Source organism: Daphnia magna, linkage group LG10, assembly GCF_020631705.1.
Source record: "Daphnia magna isolate NIES linkage group LG10, ASM2063170v1.1, whole genome shotgun sequence".
Classification (NCBI taxonomy): domain Eukaryota; kingdom Metazoa; phylum Arthropoda; class Branchiopoda; order Diplostraca; family Daphniidae; genus Daphnia; species Daphnia magna.
In genome coordinates, this window is record NC_059191.1 from 5,522,472 (window position 1) to 5,541,946 (window position 19,475).

The window sequence follows — 19,475 nt, forward strand, 5'->3', positions numbered from 1 at the left end:
ATGTTTGACACTGAATATTTTAATCGTATTGCAACTCATGTATTAGGTAACTGGTGTTCGAACGAGACTGGTTCCAAATTGTGTTGGTATTCGATGTGACCACATGGTACGGGCTTTCTGACTGAATACAAGCTTGAATCCAAACAAACAGGACATTGTTATATTGAACTTATTATCTTTTGGTTTCATGTTAGATCGTCGATTACTTGATTAAAAGCAGTAAAAACTACGCAGTATAATGCATTTTTTTAAATCTTCTTTTTTGTTGTATTTCTGACATAGTGTTAGAATAACTTCGAGAATTCACAGTAGGCTGATTGCGTAACAAAATAAGAGGAAAATAGTGAAGAGCATTGCAATGTAGTCGCCTGAAAAACAAAGGAAACTTAGGCCCTTGGAACAAATAGAACGAATCACAGATGGTTTAGAAAAGTTCGCAATCGGGACTTAAGAATATCAAACATATATGATAAATGTTTTTTGTGGCAAAAGAAACGTCCGTAACAATTCAGCGTATTAGTCGAAGCAGCTGCTAAAAACAATATCTTTGACCTGACGGCACTCGTCAATGTTTTCAATGCCAAAAAAAAACGAGCCAACGAAAGCATAATGTGCGAAAAGCGGGAGCCAAATGTAGAGGTCACTTACGAATGCCCAAACGGAAAAAGCGACAGACTACAGTGAACGGTTACATCAACAACATGCTTGTGCTACTTTCAGTTGCTTAACGCTATTGTTGCATAACTCTTGCGTTATAAACGCATAAAGTGCGGGTCATCAGCTAGCATGTCGCTGTAGGAATGGTGGAGATTCTTAGTTGGGACGAGTACAGTAAGACGTCAGCTCTTTGAAAGTGCAGCCTTTGACACAACACTCGTCGTGAACTCCTCGCGTAAAACGGTGAAACAAATGCTGATTGTTTAGAATCGAATGGGCTTTATCGTCGGCGATAAAAGGCCACGTACCCAGTTCTGTATCAGGGCTAGCGGCGGTAGTTGTCACTGACTTACCTTTAAAAAAGACACACAATTTATATTCTGAAATTCGCTAAAAATATAATTCTGATAAAATTGTAACTACCCGCTGATTGAATGGAACGTTTGCCGAACAGTGGAAGGTAACTGCTACGGCTGCAAGCCATACGGAGAGCGTCAGCCTAAATGACAATAAAGGTACTATATTCGTATCCCGCAATCCATTAATAGATGATTATTAATTTACCAGGTAGGAGCCGCAATATCTAGCATTGCGTTTTTGCAAAATTGGCAATAGCACACCGCCTTCTGACGGAAACTCTTCTTGTCGGTTTGATTCGTAAATGTCTTCGTGAGCGACAAGCTCAATTGCATCAGGCGTTATCAACGGGAAAACATCATTCGGCATTTCGTTCACCGCGCCCACTGACATCGACGAGTCGTCGTTGGCCGCTTGAGGAGCGTAGAGGACGCGGAGAAAATCAGCAAAATAATTTGCTGATAGTGTTCCGTCATCTTTATGTATACCTAAGGGTACTTGCGGATGTGGTAATGTGTGGGCCCGTGCTCTAAGAGTGCAGGGAACACCAACAAACCAATGAAAGAAAAGTTTTATTTCTTGAAAAATGTCTTTAAATCACAAAAGTCTATTTAAATACAGTACATCTTGTGTAATGCATGACCTATTGTTATATTACCTGAGCAGCGTCATGGAGTACATCAGACAAATCGTCATGAGCAGAGACACGAAACTTGTTGAAGAAACCATCTGTGTAAAAGTGGCCATAGATTTGATGAGATGCTATATGTAGCGTCATAGTCATAGGCGTGGAACTAGATAGTTAGTCGCTTTGTACTAGTAATAGCTTAACGATCATAATACGAGTTGGTCAATAACAAGCAAACGTTGTTCTTCGGCCCAGTTTTAGTGTATATGTCCATTTGAGGTCGTATTGATAGATAGTCCTGATTCCTGTTCTAGGGTATTTCTATAAGTACACCAATAGACAAAGTTCTTTTTTCTTGATCTACATAAAATTTGATGCAAAATCAGCCAGTACTGGTATTAGCCATTTTAAAACCTGCTGTAGGATGTACATGTCTATCTACATGTCTAGCATTCTACAGATGAATTTATTGTGCGTAAAGGACAATGAATGTTAGGTTTTGAAAAAAGAAAATGGCTCGTGTTACGTATTGGACTGGCACCATTGTATATTGACATCTTATTTTTACACCAACTCGTCTTTGCGTAACCTTATTTGGAAAGTGAGATGAGGAAATGCGAATTTCCTTCGACTGTTTCCTTCAGCTGTTATGTGGAGTAGATCCGCCCTTGTATTGCGTGGCCGTTTGCCACAAGGTCCCATGATTCAACTCATTGTTTGCTTCATGTTGAATCGCATTCAATTGGGAAAGACGACATCCTCAAAGTTCTAATCAGCTGTAATTGAACTTTAACGGCCCTAGCACTAGCAGTGCTGGTTGTCATTCTGTATCTTTAGCCAAGAAAATATGTTTTCCGAATAGAACAACGTGATATTTTGCAATGATTTCTTTTTAGATTCACTTGACAGCACAGTAAGCATAAGTGACATGACGAAAAGGAAGAGGTAAAACATAATAAAATAGAAATAATAGACTACGGTGTGGGTCGCTACACAGACAACTCGTTCAACGTGTAATAGAAAATCCCTAACCCCATGATATTTCGGCTTTTTCGTGAGCAGAGAGCTCAAAATTTAGATTCTCTTTGAATCCGTAAAAGATTGTGCTAAACCTATGCACTGGAGAGCATAGGATTATGGAAAAATCTTTCGATGATTCTCCGGGCTCCAACTAGGCGTTCTTCTCAGGTGCAGGCAATGACAAACGTGAGACTACAAGCTACTCAAAAACAAGCCGGTCTAAATAGGAGACTATCGATCAATTTGAAGGTAAATTCGGTTGCTATCCACACATATGGCTCTTACGGATGAAACGTCCCCAAGCGAAACAACAATTTTTAGCCAAATGCTTCCCGAATGTTATTGTTGTTAAACTACATTATCAAAACAAGTAGATTTTTTATTGTATACTGAACTTCCCGCTATAGATGTGTGCTAGCCGTGAAATTCTTAAGTCCTAACTATTCACATAGAAAACAAAATCTGAAAAATGTCTGTCAATTAGCGGAGATTTTTTCCATTGTGTTTGTAACTAATTTGTAATTACAACACAAATAGAAGAAACTGTATCCGTAATTAAACTAAGAAACAAAAACAATGATTAAACTATGTCTTACCGTAAAAACAGAACAGTTTTTGAAGGGTTTAAACTGGTTTAAAACAAAGCGCCAGAAAAGCACTGTAGAGATGATGGACTTCTAAACTCGACTGAATACCAGCCTGCTGGAACCTCGAAATAAATAGCCAAGGGAGCCGTACATTGAGAAGGTACAACAAGAGGGAGGAGGAAACCGTGACTGAGAGAAGGCAATGGAAGGGAGGGGATCACGTGACCAACAGCTATTTGGTGTAGAAGAAGAAGAAAAAAAATATGTTGTCGATTTCAGAAGAGACGCACGCCACGTACGAAAATGAAAAACAGAAAAATCATACAGATTGCGCGCTGCAGCCAAGTTTTGTTGGTGTGAGTTTTTGTAAGATCAACTTTAACCATGGATCAACACACTACTCATATACTGAACATGATTGCTTTATCAAGTTTATCTGATATGGTTGCATGTTTCAAGTGCGTATAACGAACTCACGATATTTTTCTCGCTCCAACATTGTTGTTTTGAACGTTTTCTGCTTTCTCGCCGCAAGCTGAAAACAGTAGCAGAGTTGACAGCTTCAAGTAATCACGGTTAGGTAAACATTAGTTAACGTTGATGAATAATTCAACAACCCTTCCCATTAATGACACGAAAATGTAATGTTCTGCATAATCATTCTGCTCGACAAGTCAACGCAACTTTCCATAGGATCCCCATGTAATTTCCAATGTCTTCTTTCTAGAAGCATAACATCCCTTCACCCTCCCCTACCGCACACGGTTGTTTACGTTTTCTTTTCCAAATATCCAGACCCTTTTTCCCCAACAGTCTTCGCATTCATTCGAAACTTTTGTTGTCACCCAATGGCCTTTTATGAGGTCGATAAATTATTCAAACCTGATGCTAGTCTTCCACAACAATAGTAATTAGCCTTAGCCGCACCCTCCGCGTAACCATTCTAAGTCGGCGTAGCGATCGCATCTACCTAAATGTATAGTCCTGACGGGTAAAACACAAGCTCTAGTAACAGTACGGGCAAGACCTATTTTGTAATTGTATTCATACCTAAGGGCTCGTTCTTCAATGTAATATTTGTCAGTTGTCTCACCGGACCTGTTATGAACGGAGGTTTGCCGATGGTTAGTTCCGCTGTACATTCAGTATATTTCGTATGTAATGTTAGGCGTGTTCGACTAAAAACCCTTGTCTTTGATAGACCAAAGGCGAGATCGACTGTTATTTATAATTCCACTTATATAAGACTGTTTCCAGTTTCGCTCATTAAAATGATTTCCGTTCAATGTCTCCATGACCTGACAGTTCGAACGCCGAATGAAAAAATTGAAGAAAAGGTTTGTTTAGGTAATAATACCGTTATGTTTGAATTCGAGGGGAGCGAAATTGGACTTTACCCCCATTCCATTACATGTTTTAGTATTGCCACTTCCAAAAATAAATGAAATCAGATGCGTGATTGTCGTATGGATTTCGGATCGCTGACCGATTGACTTAAGTCTGCTCAAACGCTTGCTGTTTCAATCACCGAATACTATAGCAACACGATCGTATTGAATTATATTACGCAACGATGAATTTATATTTAAAGGAATATTGAATTTCGTTGGTTTCCTTGCGGGATGAACATCTTCGAGAGACTGCGATTCCAGAGTGGTTCCCTAATTGTTTAACAGCGCCAGCAGTATTCGTTTCTGGATAATTTTCGTAGCTAGGCATAAGGCCTGGTTATTTTGCGACTGCATAAAAAATACTCAACATAAATAACGAGAAATGCAAAGGACCCTTATTCGTCAACTGTCAATCCGTCATTCCAGTGAGTTGAATGATTGAAGAGCAGGGCCCCCGCAGATTTTATTTCCCGCATCTTTGTTTTGAATCCGTCACAACTGGAATTACGTATAGCTCATGAAGTTTACAAGGTAAAGAACATTTGACCCTTAATAACGTTTATTAGCTATTGGTAAGATCGCCGAGATCCCAGCCAGCTGGTCATATCTTCTAATGGAGCTTTTTCGTCGTTTAGGGACTAGTTGCGGGTGTAACTGCAATCACACTCCAGATTTATATGCGTGTTCTTCCTACTCTTTTCTACGGTTGGAAATGAGACGTCAAGGAAAAACTTTTGCTACATGCAATTTTCTGCTTGATTTTAGTAGTCTACAGGTGCAAAGTAGGTGTAGTGAAAAACTGCAAGATTCTTCGTCGCCGTTAAAGTGTCGCAGACTCAGGGAACGTTACTTTGCATTATGTAATCAAACTTCATGACAAACAGAAAATTAGACTACTCTCAATAATCCGCAAGCTGCTTTAACATTTCTTTACGGTCCAATGTGTACGAATGCACACTCCTGAGCACAATGTTTTAGCCACAAAAGTTAGCTTCGATCGCAGAATATAGCAACTACCTACGATTAGATTTTAACTTACAGTAAGCGTTATGGACTGTTGACTGCTACGTTTCTAATACGTTATTATTTCACTTTCAGTTGAATAATCCGTACATTTCTGCTACGTAGTATTCTATTTTACAGATTTCAGTAGTCGTTCCGAGAAATACCAACCTTCTCCCTTACAATATGTAGAGCGAATCATTAATGCTTATTTTCTTTGCCCTTTCATCGCACTTTGGTTCAAATATAGGTCCATATTCCTGTTTAAAAAAAAAAAACTTTATCGGTAGAATTCAGGAATATATGGAAATTACGGCGCATGCGTAAACTTACCATTCACTTTCTATGACGTACAGAACGGGAACAATGTATTGATTTCAGGAAAACACGATAGATAATGAAAAATTTCAAACGAACTTAGTATTTATTACATTTAGACAGAGAAATGACATTGGAAGGAGGAAAGAATTGAAATTAAGGAAATTTTAAGTTCTAGATAAAACCAATGAACAAGTGTGTAACAATTGCAAGTTGCAATAATCACCCACAGAAAAAATATCCTGGCTAAAAAGTGACTTCGCACTGCTGATGCCATTGCCAACACCAATGTTAACATGGAATGACATGTGTTGGTTCTATATTTTGAATGTTCACAATAATATTTTTAGACACCAAAGCAGACAGCAACTTGAAGTGTGGGTAAAATCTAAACTAAAGATGTATCCGATCAACAACTTATCTAAATGTTGGCAAAGGATTAATGGGCTTGTGAATGACATTAGGAGAGATGTTTACCAATGCATTTACTTAGAATAGAGGTAGATGGCTACAATCAAGCCATACAAACCCAAGACTTCAGCAAAAATTAGAATTAAAATCATTCCTACAAACAAACGTGGCTGCTGTGCTGTTCCACGGACACCAGCATCACCAACAATACCAACTGCAAAACCAGCAGCAAGACCTGAGAACCCAACAGCAAGCCCAGCGCCAAGATGAATGAAACCACTGGAAAAATGTTTGGGTTAGAACTGTTTGGTGTGCAAAAATGATGACATTACTTGTAGGCCGAGTAATCAGCTGGGTCTGATAATTTACTGGCAATAAGTACAGCAACTACAAGGCCGTAGATTGCAATGATACCAGCCATGACCACAGGAATGATGGATTTCATGATCAGTTCTGGTCTCATAACTGACATGGCGGCAATACCAACTCCAGATTTTGCAGTACCATAAGCAGCACCAAACGCTATAGTTTAAAAATAGAAAAAAACATTCACATCTTAGCTCACAACCCAAAAACTCTAGAAAAAAAGTTGAAGATGTAGTAATGTTACACAATAGATGAACTGAAGTTCCATTATCAGTGCATCTTGTGATTAGGAGCCACAAGATATCTTGAAAAAACTATTACATATAAAATAACTACACAATGAGCAGGAATTTCAAATTAATAGGGATAGATGTTGTTACATAAAATTTTCGAATTAAAGAACAAGACATGACTCGCAATTCGCAAATCATTTTTTGGACTAACAGGATTTTGACAACTTTGACAAGTATTAGTGTATACATTTCACGACAAATAAGAAAATTACCGCTGAAAATCATGGCAGATGCTGCTCCCATTACACCAAAAAATGGACCATAGATGGGATTCGTTTCGGTCAATGTTGATTCAGACATGGTGAGGTGTATAAAGTTAGATGTCTATATGCAATATAAAGAGTTGTAGCCGAGAAGATGAGTACTGAACCACTGTCAAACTATGGCGATCTCTCTGCCGGTTTAGACTTCTTACTCATGTGACTTGCGAGCACCTGATCTAAGAAAGTCTTGCCGTCATTGGCTGACTAGAACCTTAACAAACGCTAAGCCCCATTGGACGATCAAGCAGCAGCGGCGGCGTCCTGTATGTTTTATGCTTTCGTAGTGTTTTGATCACAAAAATAAATATCGTATTGATATTACGAAAAACGTAATATAGCTAAACTATAATCTTGTATGCATGCGATGCGTATCGTGTAGCACCATTTTCTTAATTTTATTCGTATTTACATGGTAGCAGAAATCCAAACGTTGACCATGGATTGAACGAATTTACATCTCGCCGTATCATCCATGTGTAGTTTTATTGAATATTATAATAGGATTTGAAATTTCGTGTTCGATATTATTAAAATAAAAAAAAAAAGGGAGAAACAAAAAATATAATACTATAGTGGCTGTAGGACTGTTGATTTTTTCTATGTGACACTTTCATTGGTGGCAACCTAGTCTCACTTTTTTCTAATATCTTAAACTGAAAAAGAACTTATTGTTTCCGGAAAATGCTGGTCACGCTGTTAAATGTTAGCGAATTCTCGGAGAATATTGCCGGTTATTATTCCCTGTACGTATTCAAGGAGAGGCCTGCTGCCTTTCAACTGCCTGAACAAAGTCAGTCCGCATAAATTATTTTTAAAAAGAGAAAAGAAAAGGACAAAAAATAAAGAATGTTTGACGTCTTTTTTACATCATCTAATCTCTGTAGGATGTAATAGGGTGGTCTACTTTTTACGATAATAATCAATTCTTTATTTGGAAATCTTCTTTAAGATCCAAATTTTTTTTAACGGATTTGCAATGATCCCGTTAGCCAACGAGAGGACCTGGACAGGGCGTATAAAGTTGTGTCTGTAATACGGCAGCAGGCGCTACTAGCTATGGAACTTGTGTAATATTTTTGGTATTACAGAATTGTATTTCAGTAGGCACACAATGTCGGCTTCATAACATTGTGGTCGCAAACAAAACAACCTGGTAACGGTGTGAAACTGACAATAGTCTATAGGATCAGTCTTTAATCCCAAACATTTTACATCTAAAAATGGCTAATGTATAGGCAATTAGAATTGTTCATTGGGAAGGTGATGAAATGAAAATAGAACCATGGATTGCGTGAAAGCGTTTCAAACGAAATGCCTGAAAAGGGTATAAAAGGTAGTACTTACCATCCCAAAGGTCTAATTCTTGAATATTTGGACCAGACCAAAAAAACAGCACGATTTCACCAATAATTAAAAAGCTTGAAAGCAGAAGAATTCAAGATTCATGTTTCTTTGTTTGTCAATGCGAAGTGCGGCAATAATAGCCAACATACCATACAGGCCTACTGCTATTTGGCAAAAAAACTAGGCCATGTGACATATAGTCCTTACATAGGCAATCAGGGCTTTGGCATAACCAAGCTGAAATATAGCAGATCATTTTTTCCTAAAATGATATACAAAGTGTACAACATGAAAAAGTAAAATGACACACTAAAAATAAAATTAAGTAAGCCAAACTAACATTTCGTTCCTAGCAAATGTACGTATGTACTAAAAACCTTTTTTATCCCGTTTTATCCTGGCATGCTGGAATTCCTCATTTGGAACTTATCATTTTCCGTTTCTCACCATTAGCGGTAGCGTGGGCGTATAAAGAATGAGGCTATCAAAAGTTCACCATCTTTAAAAATATGAACCTGATTATAAAATCGAATACACCAGGGAAATAGATAGAATTCCCACAGGCTGCCAATTTTTCCACGGACGCCCTTTGTAGGGTTCTGAGTAATTTTGGTTTCGTTTCACTGCGTTAGAATTCTTCGTACAAAAAGTCACAAAAAACTCTGTTATTTGTGTATGATTATTTATTACATTTTAAAGTTTTGCACACTACAACGCAAATCTCGTTTCGTGGCGATAGTGTAATTAAGTAGAAAATATTTAGTGAACAGCTGAACATAAGGTATAAAAACAAACAACAAGAACGAAAATTTTCTTTCGTTTCTTTCCAACCTAAAAAGAATTTTTTGAACCAATCCTTTCAACCGAGGTTGATGTCCGCACTGAGCGAGCCTCCCACTGGAAACCTAACTCCAATGAATTCTTTTTCTCCGTTTCAGAAAGCTAAAAAATAAAATTTAAATAAAATTATAAGAAACCAATACAAAAGCCAAATAGGGTGTTAGACACGATATTAACACTAAAAAAATTCAACCATTATTATTCAAGAAAAACTCATGGTTACGTTCGTTGTGCGAAGGCTGTGAGAGTAAACCATTATTTGTTGATTATAATTTTCAAATGCCTCAAGAGAACATTTGGTATCACCTCGGATACATTCCTCAAGAACTGCTACTAAACGAGTTGCCAGATCTAGAATTACAGAAATTGACAGAAAATTTGCTTTCATTTGAAATAACTTGTACAAAAGTACACAACGAAAACATGCAACTTGAAATAAAAATTTCTGCTTTTACAGTGCACTCACCTAGGAGTGACTTGTGGTCCTCTTTTAATTTCGTAAACTTGGTTTTTAAGTTGAAATATTTTCTGTTTTGTCGTTCTAGTCGGATTTTGTCACCACCGTGGATATGCGATATTCTCTTCTCTAAAACATCTTTCCATTGCACCCTCAAATTTCGCACCCATTCCTCCTATCAGGAGACAAGTTTACAACACCTTCAAATTTAATTATGAACGTCTAATATTATGAATCAGTTACTTTTAGAATTTCATGTATTAGGAAATGATTTTGGTGCTCTATATACGGTATTGTAAAATAGGGAGCTAGTTCTTTGAATTTGGAACAAATAGCGCCTTTTTCCTTCAGGAAATGAGAAAATTTGTTTTTTGCCTCATGTTCGCCTTTTTCTGTCGACAGTCGTAGAACTGTAAAATATACTTGTAATTTAAAATCAACCAAGAGAAATAAATCGTAGTTTGGATCCGTGGAAGATTCTTCTGGTTTTCCCACAAGAGACTCCCATACCTGTGCACCGTCCAATTCATAATTATACTCCGCTTATGTTCGCCCCTGAGAAATAGTGAAAGTAACAAATGTAGCTTACTTCAAAAAACGTGTCGCTGTTTCCTTTGACAAAGTTTTCATCAAGTTGCTGGGCAAGCTCTCGGCAGCAGACATAATCTTCCATTTAAGATTTAGTGGCTTACATCTCACTCTTTATCCAACAGCGTTATCGATTAAACTCGGCAAGGAATGCTATGCAACGAAAATTAAAAATAGTCTCCCGGTACTTCGGCAAAACTTATTTTTTATTAACAATTAAGTAGAAAAAAAGCAATGAAATGTGAAACAAAACTTTTAGGAAAAAGAAAAAAAAACCTAGGAGAAAAGACACAATCTGCATTTCACCCCTGAACATGGATTCCACTTCATAAGCTGATTCCCGCCATAAGGATAAGGGGTGCCTAAATGTTTCATAAAATCGTTTTTTCTTGGTGCGAGTAGCGAACAAACGAAGGTCATATTGCGTAGTGCTTACAGGGCAATATGCTGTGTTACATTTGATAATGAAAATAAATCACATCGTATATATACTACATTGATAATATCGTAAAAATGGCAAAATAATATAATTCGGCCCCGATTGTCTGAAACCTAAAAAACCACACCAACCTACGCGGAAAATCGGCCAATCGGTTACTACCCGGGTAGGTACTTTTCAAGTGGTTCGGATCGGCAAAATAACCAGTGAAACCGACAGACCCACCACCACGTTGAAAAACGGCGGATAAGTGACGCAAAAAAAAAAAAAAAAAAATTAAAATGCTATGTATTGCACGAAATTTGAGCCTTAATCAAATTTGTGGGTAAGTATGGGGTAAAATCAGGCAATCGGGTAAGAAAGTGGTGTAATCAGGGTATGTAACCGTGTTTTGGAAATGATTTTCTTTTTTGCTTTGCACCGGTTCAGACCCAGAAACCGACCCAAATGCCCATGGGCAGGAAAAGAGGCACACCGAAACCTAAGCCCGAAAGAACCGCACCGAATCTCAAAACGACATAACCCGATCGACCAAAAAGATACCCGGCTGGCGTGGGGCCGGGCCCTACAAAATAAAAAGTTTGCCGCCCGTCAAAAAATCAGACATTCCATGGGTATCCCCTCAGACTACCATAACCTGATTACCAAAATACCTCACCCAGCAAAAAGTGAACCGAGAGCAGGGACTGAGGCGGACCGCCTCTTTTTTGTTGCATATGAGATTTTTGTTGGTTATTTTGAAATATTTTGACTAAATTACCAGTTTAACATAAAAAAGGTAGGAATCATTGTATACAATTAGTTTACCGGACCCATCTTGGACAATTCCAGTTTTTCCGTTTTTGCTTCTATCCCCCTACAGCAATATTTTTTTTACAAATCATTCTTTATTCTATTCCCCACCTACTCTAACATTTTCACTGTTATTTAACAAAAAATATAAAAGTTAAAAGATTTGAATTTTTTGGTCTTTCTTGTCCGACGGGGGTTAATTTAGACTGGCGCATGTACCAGGTTGGATGGGGTATTTAAGGGAGGATAGGATGGACCAAAACTAAAAAAAAAATCTAGAGATAATGATTAGGGTAGTAATAACAAAAACAAAGTTTAGTAAATCTAACTTTAAAAATAAGGAAACTTTCTTATACGGAAAAGAAATTTAATTTAAGATAGGAGGCGGAACGAAATAATATTTTTCGCCTTTTTTCCCTAATTTTTGTCAATGATAAGTAAATTAATGACCATATAGTTTGTTTTCAGGTTGTAAAAAGTTATAAGCTCCTTCCCCTCTACGCTCCTTTCTTGTCCAACTCTACCCCACAACATTGTCCAAAGTGACCTCAAAATCCCCAACTACTTTCAAAATTAAATGGCGACTTAACCTTACAGCATAAAATTTGTTTTTTAGTGTTGTATTGTAGACAAAAAAATTACCTACAGTACCCGCAAAAAGTGTCGGAACTCGGAACACCCAGCCTTTCAGAAAGACTAACCGAAACAACTCAGGTCAAGATAGTTTTAGACAAAACCATAGGTTTATGCAGTCTGGCATAGGGTGTGCAAATTGCGGCCTTGCAAATTACAACATCGAAATGTGTTTCCAATATTCGAGACAAAATAAAGTACGGGAAAAACCGCATTCTTGTTATTTTTGTCAACAGGTAGGACGTAAAGCGAATTCGTGCCGAAGTAGAAACAGTCTGATTAGGTCTAAAGTATCTGCCCTTTTACTAAACCAGAAAAAGGAGTAGTACCAGCTGTAGAATATGGTTAGTTTAAACAAAACAAAAATAATAATATTCATAATAAAAAAATGGTCCCCAAGAAAGTTAAATCGGTCGAAAAAAAAAATTATATTGTCGCGGCTATTGAGACTATAGACTCGTTTGTCATGTCCGGCGATCTTTTATCGGAGATTTACCGCAATCCGATCCGAGATGTCCGGCAGTCATGTCGGTAGAGATTTTCCACGATTGCTGTTGTTCTCCAAAAGCATAAATGTAGTAGACTCGGCTGTCCAAGTGTGACTGAGGCTAGCCTCTTTGTATTAGCTAAGCCTGCCACTAGTGGCGCTAGTAGATATACAACATCTTTCCTTTTCATAACACGACAAAAACGGGAAAATGATGCATAATTAGAGATGACAAGGAGGCACTAGCAAATGAGCGTATTAAAACAAAACTTCATGTAACTGGCAATTTTAGAGAGGAGCTGCTACTCTTGAACGGCTTCCGACGGTTCGGCTGGAGTTAGACTAGTCGACTCGGTCGCTGGTTCCGCTCCCAAGTTTTCTTCTTGCGTTACTTGCGCAGCCGGATCAGGAGGGCGAGCTGGGCTCAATGAGACGGACCGTCGCTGCTCTGGCAATAGGGTGGGACGTTGCGCTGCCAACCTGGAACTACTCCGGGAACTCGATGGCCAGACTTTGACCGTCCGTGGCTTGCGAACAACTTGACGAGCGACACGAACAGGATTTGGAGGGAGGGGCAACACCACAACTGATGGAATCGGCTGCAGAGCTGGTGGCTGAACTACAGCCGGCGGCTGCGACGAAATAACAGACCGTGGCAAGGACAGGGTCGGAAACGAAAACACCGACTGTTGCCTGGAACAAGGTGTGTAGACACGACTGGGCTGCTGCTGCTCCAACGACGATTTAGGGGGAACTGCTGACTGTTTTTGGGCTGTGGCCTTTGCTGGATGAACGACAGGTTCTCCCTTGCAGCAATTAATTGCTCTTCGGTTTCTTCTGAGCTCTCGGCCATCGAGAGTTGTGATGACATATGAGTCTGGTTGTTGGCACACTAGCTTGACGTTTCCGCGTACCCACTTTTTTCCTACACGAACTCTGACTGGCTGACCGAGTGTTAGAATGGAGTAGCGAGACGAACGGGCTGCTTTTTTATGAAAGGCTGCTGTCATTTGGCGACGCTTTAATGCCGCTGCTATAGCTCCCGATGACACGTTTTGATGACGTAATGACTCCGACAGGAACGGTAAACTTCCTCGTAGATTTCGCGACTGCAACAACACTGACGGTGAGGGCAAACCATTGCCGATGGGAGTTGAACGAATTGCACGGAGTGTATCCTGGAGCGTGCGACCATCCTCCATGGACTTAACAAACGCCGCTTTTACAGTTTGTACTGATCTCTCCGCCTGACCATTTGACTCTGGATAAAATGGACTTGATGTGACGTGAGATATGGCGAGATGACAAGCAAACGCTCGGAAGTCAGCGCTGCCAAATTGCGGCCCGAATCCGACACAAGCACTTCCGGCACTCCAAAATCAGAGAATATTTTATCTAATTCTTTGATTGTGGCTGCACTTGTTGTTGAGGTCATCTCGACGACACAGGGCCACTTACTGTAGTAGTCAACGGCCAACAAGTAGTCTTTACCACGTAAATGGAAGAAATCCGTCGCCACACGCTGAAAGGGGTGATCCGGAACTTCCACTGGATAATACTGCTGATGTGGATTTTGGTGACGCCGCTCTTGACATATACGACATCCGGCTACAAGGTTGCGTATTTCTTCGACATATCCTGGCCAGTAAGCAACTGACTTGGCTCTTTCGAGACATTTAGACTCTCCGAAGTGGCCATCATGAAACTGCTTCAATATTTCTGACTGCAGAGAGACGGGAACCACCACCTGATGTCCTCGCAGTAGCAAACCACCAGCTGTTGATAAACTGGCCCTTTCCGACCAAAACGGCTTAGTCGGCACCGGGCAATCTCGTTTGTGATTTGGCCACCCCACTTCCACTAATCCGATGACAAGCTGCAACGTAGCATCCCTCTGAGTAGCCTTAGCATATTTTTCTTTAGCCGTTTCTCCTGGGATGACGTAGCTGAGCATTCCATGAAAAAATTCTTCATTTATTTGTGACTGATCTGTCGCGTATTCCTGAGTGTCTGGCGCTCTGCTGAGCGTATCTGCCAGATAGAGTTCCTTCCCGGGCTTGTAGAGAAGTTGATAACTGTAAACCTGCAGCTGTAGTCGCATCCGCTGAATTCGGGGGAACAATCCAATTGGCTTATCCACCAGTCCAACCAGGGGCTTGTGATCAGTTTCTACTGTCACCTGATTTCCGTAGACATAGTGATGGAAGTGTGTCATGCCAAACTGCACTGCTAACAACTCCTTTTCAATTTGGGCATAGCGACGTTGTGTGTCTGTCAGTGACCGCGACGCAAATTCAATGGGCTGACCATCTTGCAGAAGTACAGCTCCAAGGCCATAAGGGGACGCGTCGACTGAGACCGTAAACGGTAACTTTGGATCAAATAAGCGCAAGACCGGCGCCGAGCTCACTAGTTCTTTGACGGACTGTAAAATGAGGGCGCTGCCGCTGTCCCACACCCACTCGACGTCACTTTTTAACAAATCACGCAACGGTTTCGTTAGAGGTGACAAATGTTCACAAAATTTGGATAAATAGTTCACCATTCCCAACAACCGCTGTAATTCTTCTTTTGAACTCGGTTCTTTAAACGCCTCAATGGCACTTACTTTGGCTGGATCTGGCTTTAACTGCTGGAAAGAGATGACATGACCGATCCATGGCAGCTCCGGGAGGAGAAACTTGCACTTTTTAGCATTAAGTTTGAGATTCACTTTTACACATCGATCAAATACTGCTTGCAACCGCTGGTCGTGTTCTTCTCGAGTCTCTCCCCACACGAAAAAATCGTCAAAATATATTTCAACGCCTTCAAGATCACCAAAGAACTGTTCCATTGTCGGCTGATACACTTCCGGTGCCGAAGAGATGCCAAACGGCAGCCGTAAGAAACGATAACGCCCGAATGGTGTTGCGAACGTCGTCATATAACTGGATTCCTCCGTCAGCGGGATTTGTAGAAACCCGGATGTTGCATCTAGCGTGGAGAAATACTTGGCTTTGCCAATGCGGGCAAACAACTCTTGTGCTGTCGGTACCGGATAGTGTTGACGCTTTACTTCTTTGTTTAAATCAACTGGATCCAGGCAAATTCGGACGTCACCATCAGCTTTTTGTATAGCTAGCATAGGGTTAACCCATTCAGTCGGTTCCGTCACTTTGCAGACTAATTTTAATTTTTCCATATCATCAAGCTTTTTCTTTACTGGATCTCGTAGCTTAAACGGCACTCGTCTTGGCGGGCGAACAACTGACACGTAATTGTCTTTGAGTTTGATATGATGCTCCACTGGCAATTTGCCAATACCAATGAAAACTTTTTGATACATTTTAAACTCACTCGGTAAGGTGGACTCCACTCTGTTGCTATCTCCCATTGCGTCTACTTGTTGACGTGCAGATGTCTGAACAAGGACTAGTTCACGGCAGCTGGGCAAACCCAAGATGGGCACCTTTTCTTCTTCAATTACTATAACCCGCAGAGTATACCACTTTTTCTTAAAGCATACGGTGACGTCTTGTTGCCCCAGGACATTTATTGACTGACCATTATATGTGCGTACTTGCGGACCGGGCTTCAGTTGTGACTTTGAGCGATTCACTTTTTCAAACCAATTACGAGACAACACATTACACGAGGCGCCGGTATCCACTTTGAAAGTTATCGGATAATCGTTGACTAGGAGTTCAACGTTCCACTGCGAGTCTTGGCGATCACTAAACGAGTGAACCACGTACGAGTCTATACTAGCAACGTTTTCTTCGCTGTCACAAACTTTCTCGAAATGGTTGGGCTTACCACATTTTGTGCACTGTTTCCCGTAAGCTGGACAATTACGCCTAGAATGACTGCCACCGCACCACTTACAATTTGTGATTTGTTCGACACTCTTGCGATGTCCAGACTTGTCTGCTGAGCCACGTTGGTCCGAGGGCCACGACCGTTTGAATTTTTCCAAGGTCAATCTGTTGACCACCTCTGCTGACATTTTTTCAGCTATCGATGATGATGTTTCACACGCTCGAATAATTTCAACCGCCTTCACCAATGTTAATTGAGGGTCGAACAACAATTTCTCACGTGTTTTAACGTCTGCCACACCAATAACAATTTGATCGCGCAGAATGGAGTCTCGTTGCGTATCATACTCACAGGTTGCGATAAGGGACTGAAGTTCCAACAAAAACGATTCACATGACTCACCCTCACGTTGATGACGAGTGAGAAACTTGTAGCGTTCAAAAGTTTGACTTTTTCGGGGTTGAAAATGAGCATCAAACTTAGCCAAGACTGGATTAATTTTGTTCTCATCACCAGCTGTTGTCCACGTGAACGTCTCGTAGATTCGGAGCCCTTTTTGGCCTAGCAACGTGATCAATACGCCCACTTGAACATCTTCATCGTCTTTGTTTTTCTTTGTGGCCTTTAAGTACCACACAAACTGCCTTTTCCAAAGTGCCCATTTAGTAGGCAGATCACCATCAAACGAAAAGGATGACGGTGGATGCAATTCACTCGCCATGCTGACTAATTGGATGAATCTATCGACTTTACTTCTGACACCATGTAGTAGACTCGGCTGTCCAAGTGTGACTGAGGCTAGCCTCTTTGTATTAGCTAAGCCTGCCACTAGTGGCGCTAGTAGATATACAACAATAAATACTCGTACGTTTCCCTTGCTGTATCCCGCCCAGTCTACTTATATCTGTTGTAGTGTTGTGTACGTTTACGAAGAAAGAAGTGAGAACGAAGAGAGTGAGACGACGGCGGCTCTCAGGAAGCGGACGACGAAGTGACGTGGAGAAGAAAGGAGAAGAAGAAAAGAGAGGAGAGACGTGGAGGGGGGGTCGACGCGGGACGCGGAGAGAGGGGAGTCGAGCGTATTGAGCTATTCAGAAAAGGTGCGCGATTTGTGATCGTCTTTTAGGTGTCTGTACGTGTGGTGAGGTCGAAATGACCTGGTCATAACAATGTCTTAGTCACTACCCGGGTCTTAAAGTAACTCCCCGCGTTACAATATTTAAAAATAACAATAATAATAATAATAATGCGGCATCAAATTCACAAAAACCTGTGAAAAACCTGTTACACAAAAATATTTGTAACAAAAACGAATAGTGTCGGAACATCAATAAAATGGCTTTGAGTTCGACACAGAATTATATGAGGCGCACGATAAGAAATTATTACATTGAATAATTTCCCTTGTCGTTTCTTACCCTGCTGTGGGCTGCAAAACGACGGCTAATACAGTAACTATAGCAGTTAAAAGGGTATTTTATATCTCAAGAACTCTCAGGTAGCATATACCACAACCTGAGATCAGGGTGATAATTTAGTCACCGGCTCTCATTCTCTATTGTTTCCGGTATGGACTTACCGGAAGGCGTGAGCGTGGAAAACTAAAACTAAAATTCAGGATATTCCGCTCAAAACGTTATTCGATACTGCCGCAGCCAGAAGACTCTACACATAGATATCTTTCATGAATGTCCGATGTAGAAAAAGCGCCGGAACATCAATTAAAATTGCTGAGTATAACGTAGATTTTTATAGACCAGATCTTCTCAACTTGTAGAGGCCACATTAAAGGAGCAGGGTGATAAATTAGCCACTAGCTCCCTCTTTTTATTTTCCCAGAGTATGGATTTACGAGAGGGCATATATATAGGCAATTTCGTAAACACTACGAACGAAAACAGAAAATATCAGATTGTTGTAGAAAAGAATTCCAATATGGCACACACTCTACCGAGAGATAGTCCCCTGGGTGAAGTAGAATTCTCCTTGTTGAAGAACAAGGCTACTCGTTAGACTCCCATATGAGGTAGACATGCATATATTGTGTGCGGTCATAAGTTTGTACATAGAATAGTACAGTATACAGATACAGACTTAGAATATACATAGCTACCTTGGACTGAACAGATGAATCACTAAAAACGTGATGAAATATAACTTTAACTTAGAGAGTGACTGTTACTGAACACGTGAGAGACGACGAGGCAAGTAAGGCAGACGACAAGTCAAGCTGCCAAGTAAAGACTGGGTTTACGCAACGCATAGGTTTACGCAACCACATAAATTCAGTTTGCGCATTTAGCTTCAACACTTCCCCTGAAACGGAATTTTAATGGGAGACCAAGTAAACAATGAAGAGTTAAATGACACGGCTCAACAGGGAGAATTAAATCTGATGCACATCAACAATTCCTATCTATTTTCTGAGATCAACAAAGCGAGGATTTGGCAGTGGCTTTGTAAAGATGTCCGCTAATTGATCATCCGTCCTGATGTGCGTGACTGCGATATCTCCGGCCTCTTGTATGTCTCGTATGAAGTAGTATCGTACGTCTATGTGCTTAGTACGTTGATGAAATTCCGTATTCTTTATCAGCCTGATCGCACTCTGATTGTTACTGAATATAGGCACCGACGTCACTCGTTGTGGATCCACCTCATGCAGCATGCGTTTTAGCCAGATGGCTTCTTTTGCTGTCTCGCTTGCTGCCAAAAACTCAGCTTCGGTGGTGGAAAGGGCAACACAGTTCTGTCAGCGGCTGCTGCATGCTATTGGACCAAAATTTAAAAGGAAAACGAAA

General features: G+C 40.4%; 4 protein-coding genes across 5 annotated transcripts; all 4 read right to left on the reverse strand.

The window, feature by feature from the left end:
• Positions 1-341: 341 nt before the first annotated feature.
• LOC116932919 lies at positions 342-3,415 on the reverse strand. The gene is made up of 5 exons (XM_032940835.2): positions 3,259-3,415; positions 1,673-1,743; positions 1,222-1,543; positions 1,081-1,156; positions 342-1,010 (listed from the first exon to the last, which is right to left on the reverse strand). Exons 2-5 carry the CDS (start codon positions 1,741-1,743, stop codon positions 814-816), a joined length of 666 nt encoding a protein of 221 aa, XP_032796726.2. The 5' UTR covers positions 3,259-3,415; the 3' UTR covers positions 342-813.
• Positions 3,416-6,047: 2,632 nt separating this feature from the next.
• On the reverse strand, positions 6,048-7,436 carry LOC116932501 (V-type proton ATPase 16 kDa proteolipid subunit). The gene is made up of 3 exons (XM_032940265.2): positions 7,243-7,436; positions 6,704-6,893; positions 6,048-6,650 (listed from the first exon to the last, which is right to left on the reverse strand). Exons 1-3 carry the CDS (start codon positions 7,328-7,330, stop codon positions 6,446-6,448), a joined length of 483 nt encoding a protein of 160 aa, XP_032796156.1. The 5' UTR covers positions 7,331-7,436; the 3' UTR covers positions 6,048-6,445.
• A 1,882-nt stretch (positions 7,437-9,318) lies between these two features.
• On the reverse strand, positions 9,319-10,749 carry LOC123476832 (lisH domain-containing protein ARMC9-like). Of its 2 annotated transcripts, XM_045179678.1 has the most exons (6): positions 10,524-10,749; positions 10,358-10,444; positions 10,178-10,279; positions 9,944-10,109; positions 9,701-9,828; positions 9,319-9,579 (listed from the first exon to the last, which is right to left on the reverse strand). In XM_045179678.1, the coding sequence occupies exons 1-6, from the start codon at positions 10,605-10,607 to the stop codon at positions 9,469-9,471; spliced, it is 678 nt and encodes a 225-aa protein (XP_045035613.1). In that variant the 5' UTR covers positions 10,608-10,749; the 3' UTR covers positions 9,319-9,468. The 2 variants fall into 2 exon arrangements, with proteins under 2 accessions (XP_045035613.1, XP_045035612.1); XM_045179677.1 differs by having other exon boundaries at positions 10,178-10,444; positions 10,524-10,740.
• Positions 10,750-14,095: 3,346 nt separating this feature from the next.
• On the reverse strand, positions 14,096-17,395 carry LOC123477121 (uncharacterized protein K02A2.6-like). Its single transcript, XM_045180541.1, has one exon. It carries the CDS (start codon positions 17,393-17,395, stop codon positions 14,096-14,098), a length of 3,300 nt encoding a protein of 1,099 aa, XP_045036476.1.
• Between the last annotated feature and the right edge of the window lie 2,080 nt (positions 17,396-19,475).

Coding starts and splice junctions, on each gene's coding strand:
- LOC123477121 (XM_045180541.1), bottom strand. CDS start 17,395: ATGGCGAGTGAATTGCATCCACCGTCATCCTTTTCGTTTGATGGTGAT.
- LOC123476832 (XM_045179677.1), bottom strand. CDS start 10,607: ATGGAAGATTATGTCTGCTGCCGAGAGCTTGCCCAGCAACTTGATGAA. Junction 10,445..10,523: donor ACAGCGACACGTTTTTTGAA/GTAAGCTACATT, acceptor GACGGTGCACAG/GTATGGGAGTCTCTTGTGGG. Junction 9,829..9,943: donor GGACCACAAGTCACTCCTAG/GTGAGTGCACTG, acceptor CTGTAATTCTAG/ATCTGGCAACTCGTTTAGTA.
- LOC116932919 (XM_032940835.2), bottom strand. CDS start 1,743: ATGGTTTCTTCAACAAGTTTCGTGTCTCTGCTCATGACGATTTGTCTG. Junction 1,544..1,672: donor TACTCCATGACGCTGCTCAG/GTAATATAACAA, acceptor CTGCACTCTTAG/AGCACGGGCCCACACATTAC. Junction 1,011..1,080: donor ACGTTCCATTCAATCAGCGG/GTAGTTACAATT, acceptor TCTTTTTTAAAG/GTAAGTCAGTGACAACTACC.
- LOC116932501 (XM_032940265.2), bottom strand. CDS start 7,330: ATGTCTGAATCAACATTGACCGAAACGAATCCCATCTATGGTCCATTT. Junction 6,894..7,242: donor ATCTGCCATGATTTTCAGCG/GTAATTTTCTTA, acceptor TTTAAACTATAG/CGTTTGGTGCTGCTTATGGT. Junction 6,651..6,703: donor GCTGATTACTCGGCCTACAA/GTAATGTCATCA, acceptor ACATTTTTCCAG/TGGTTTCATTCATCTTGGCG.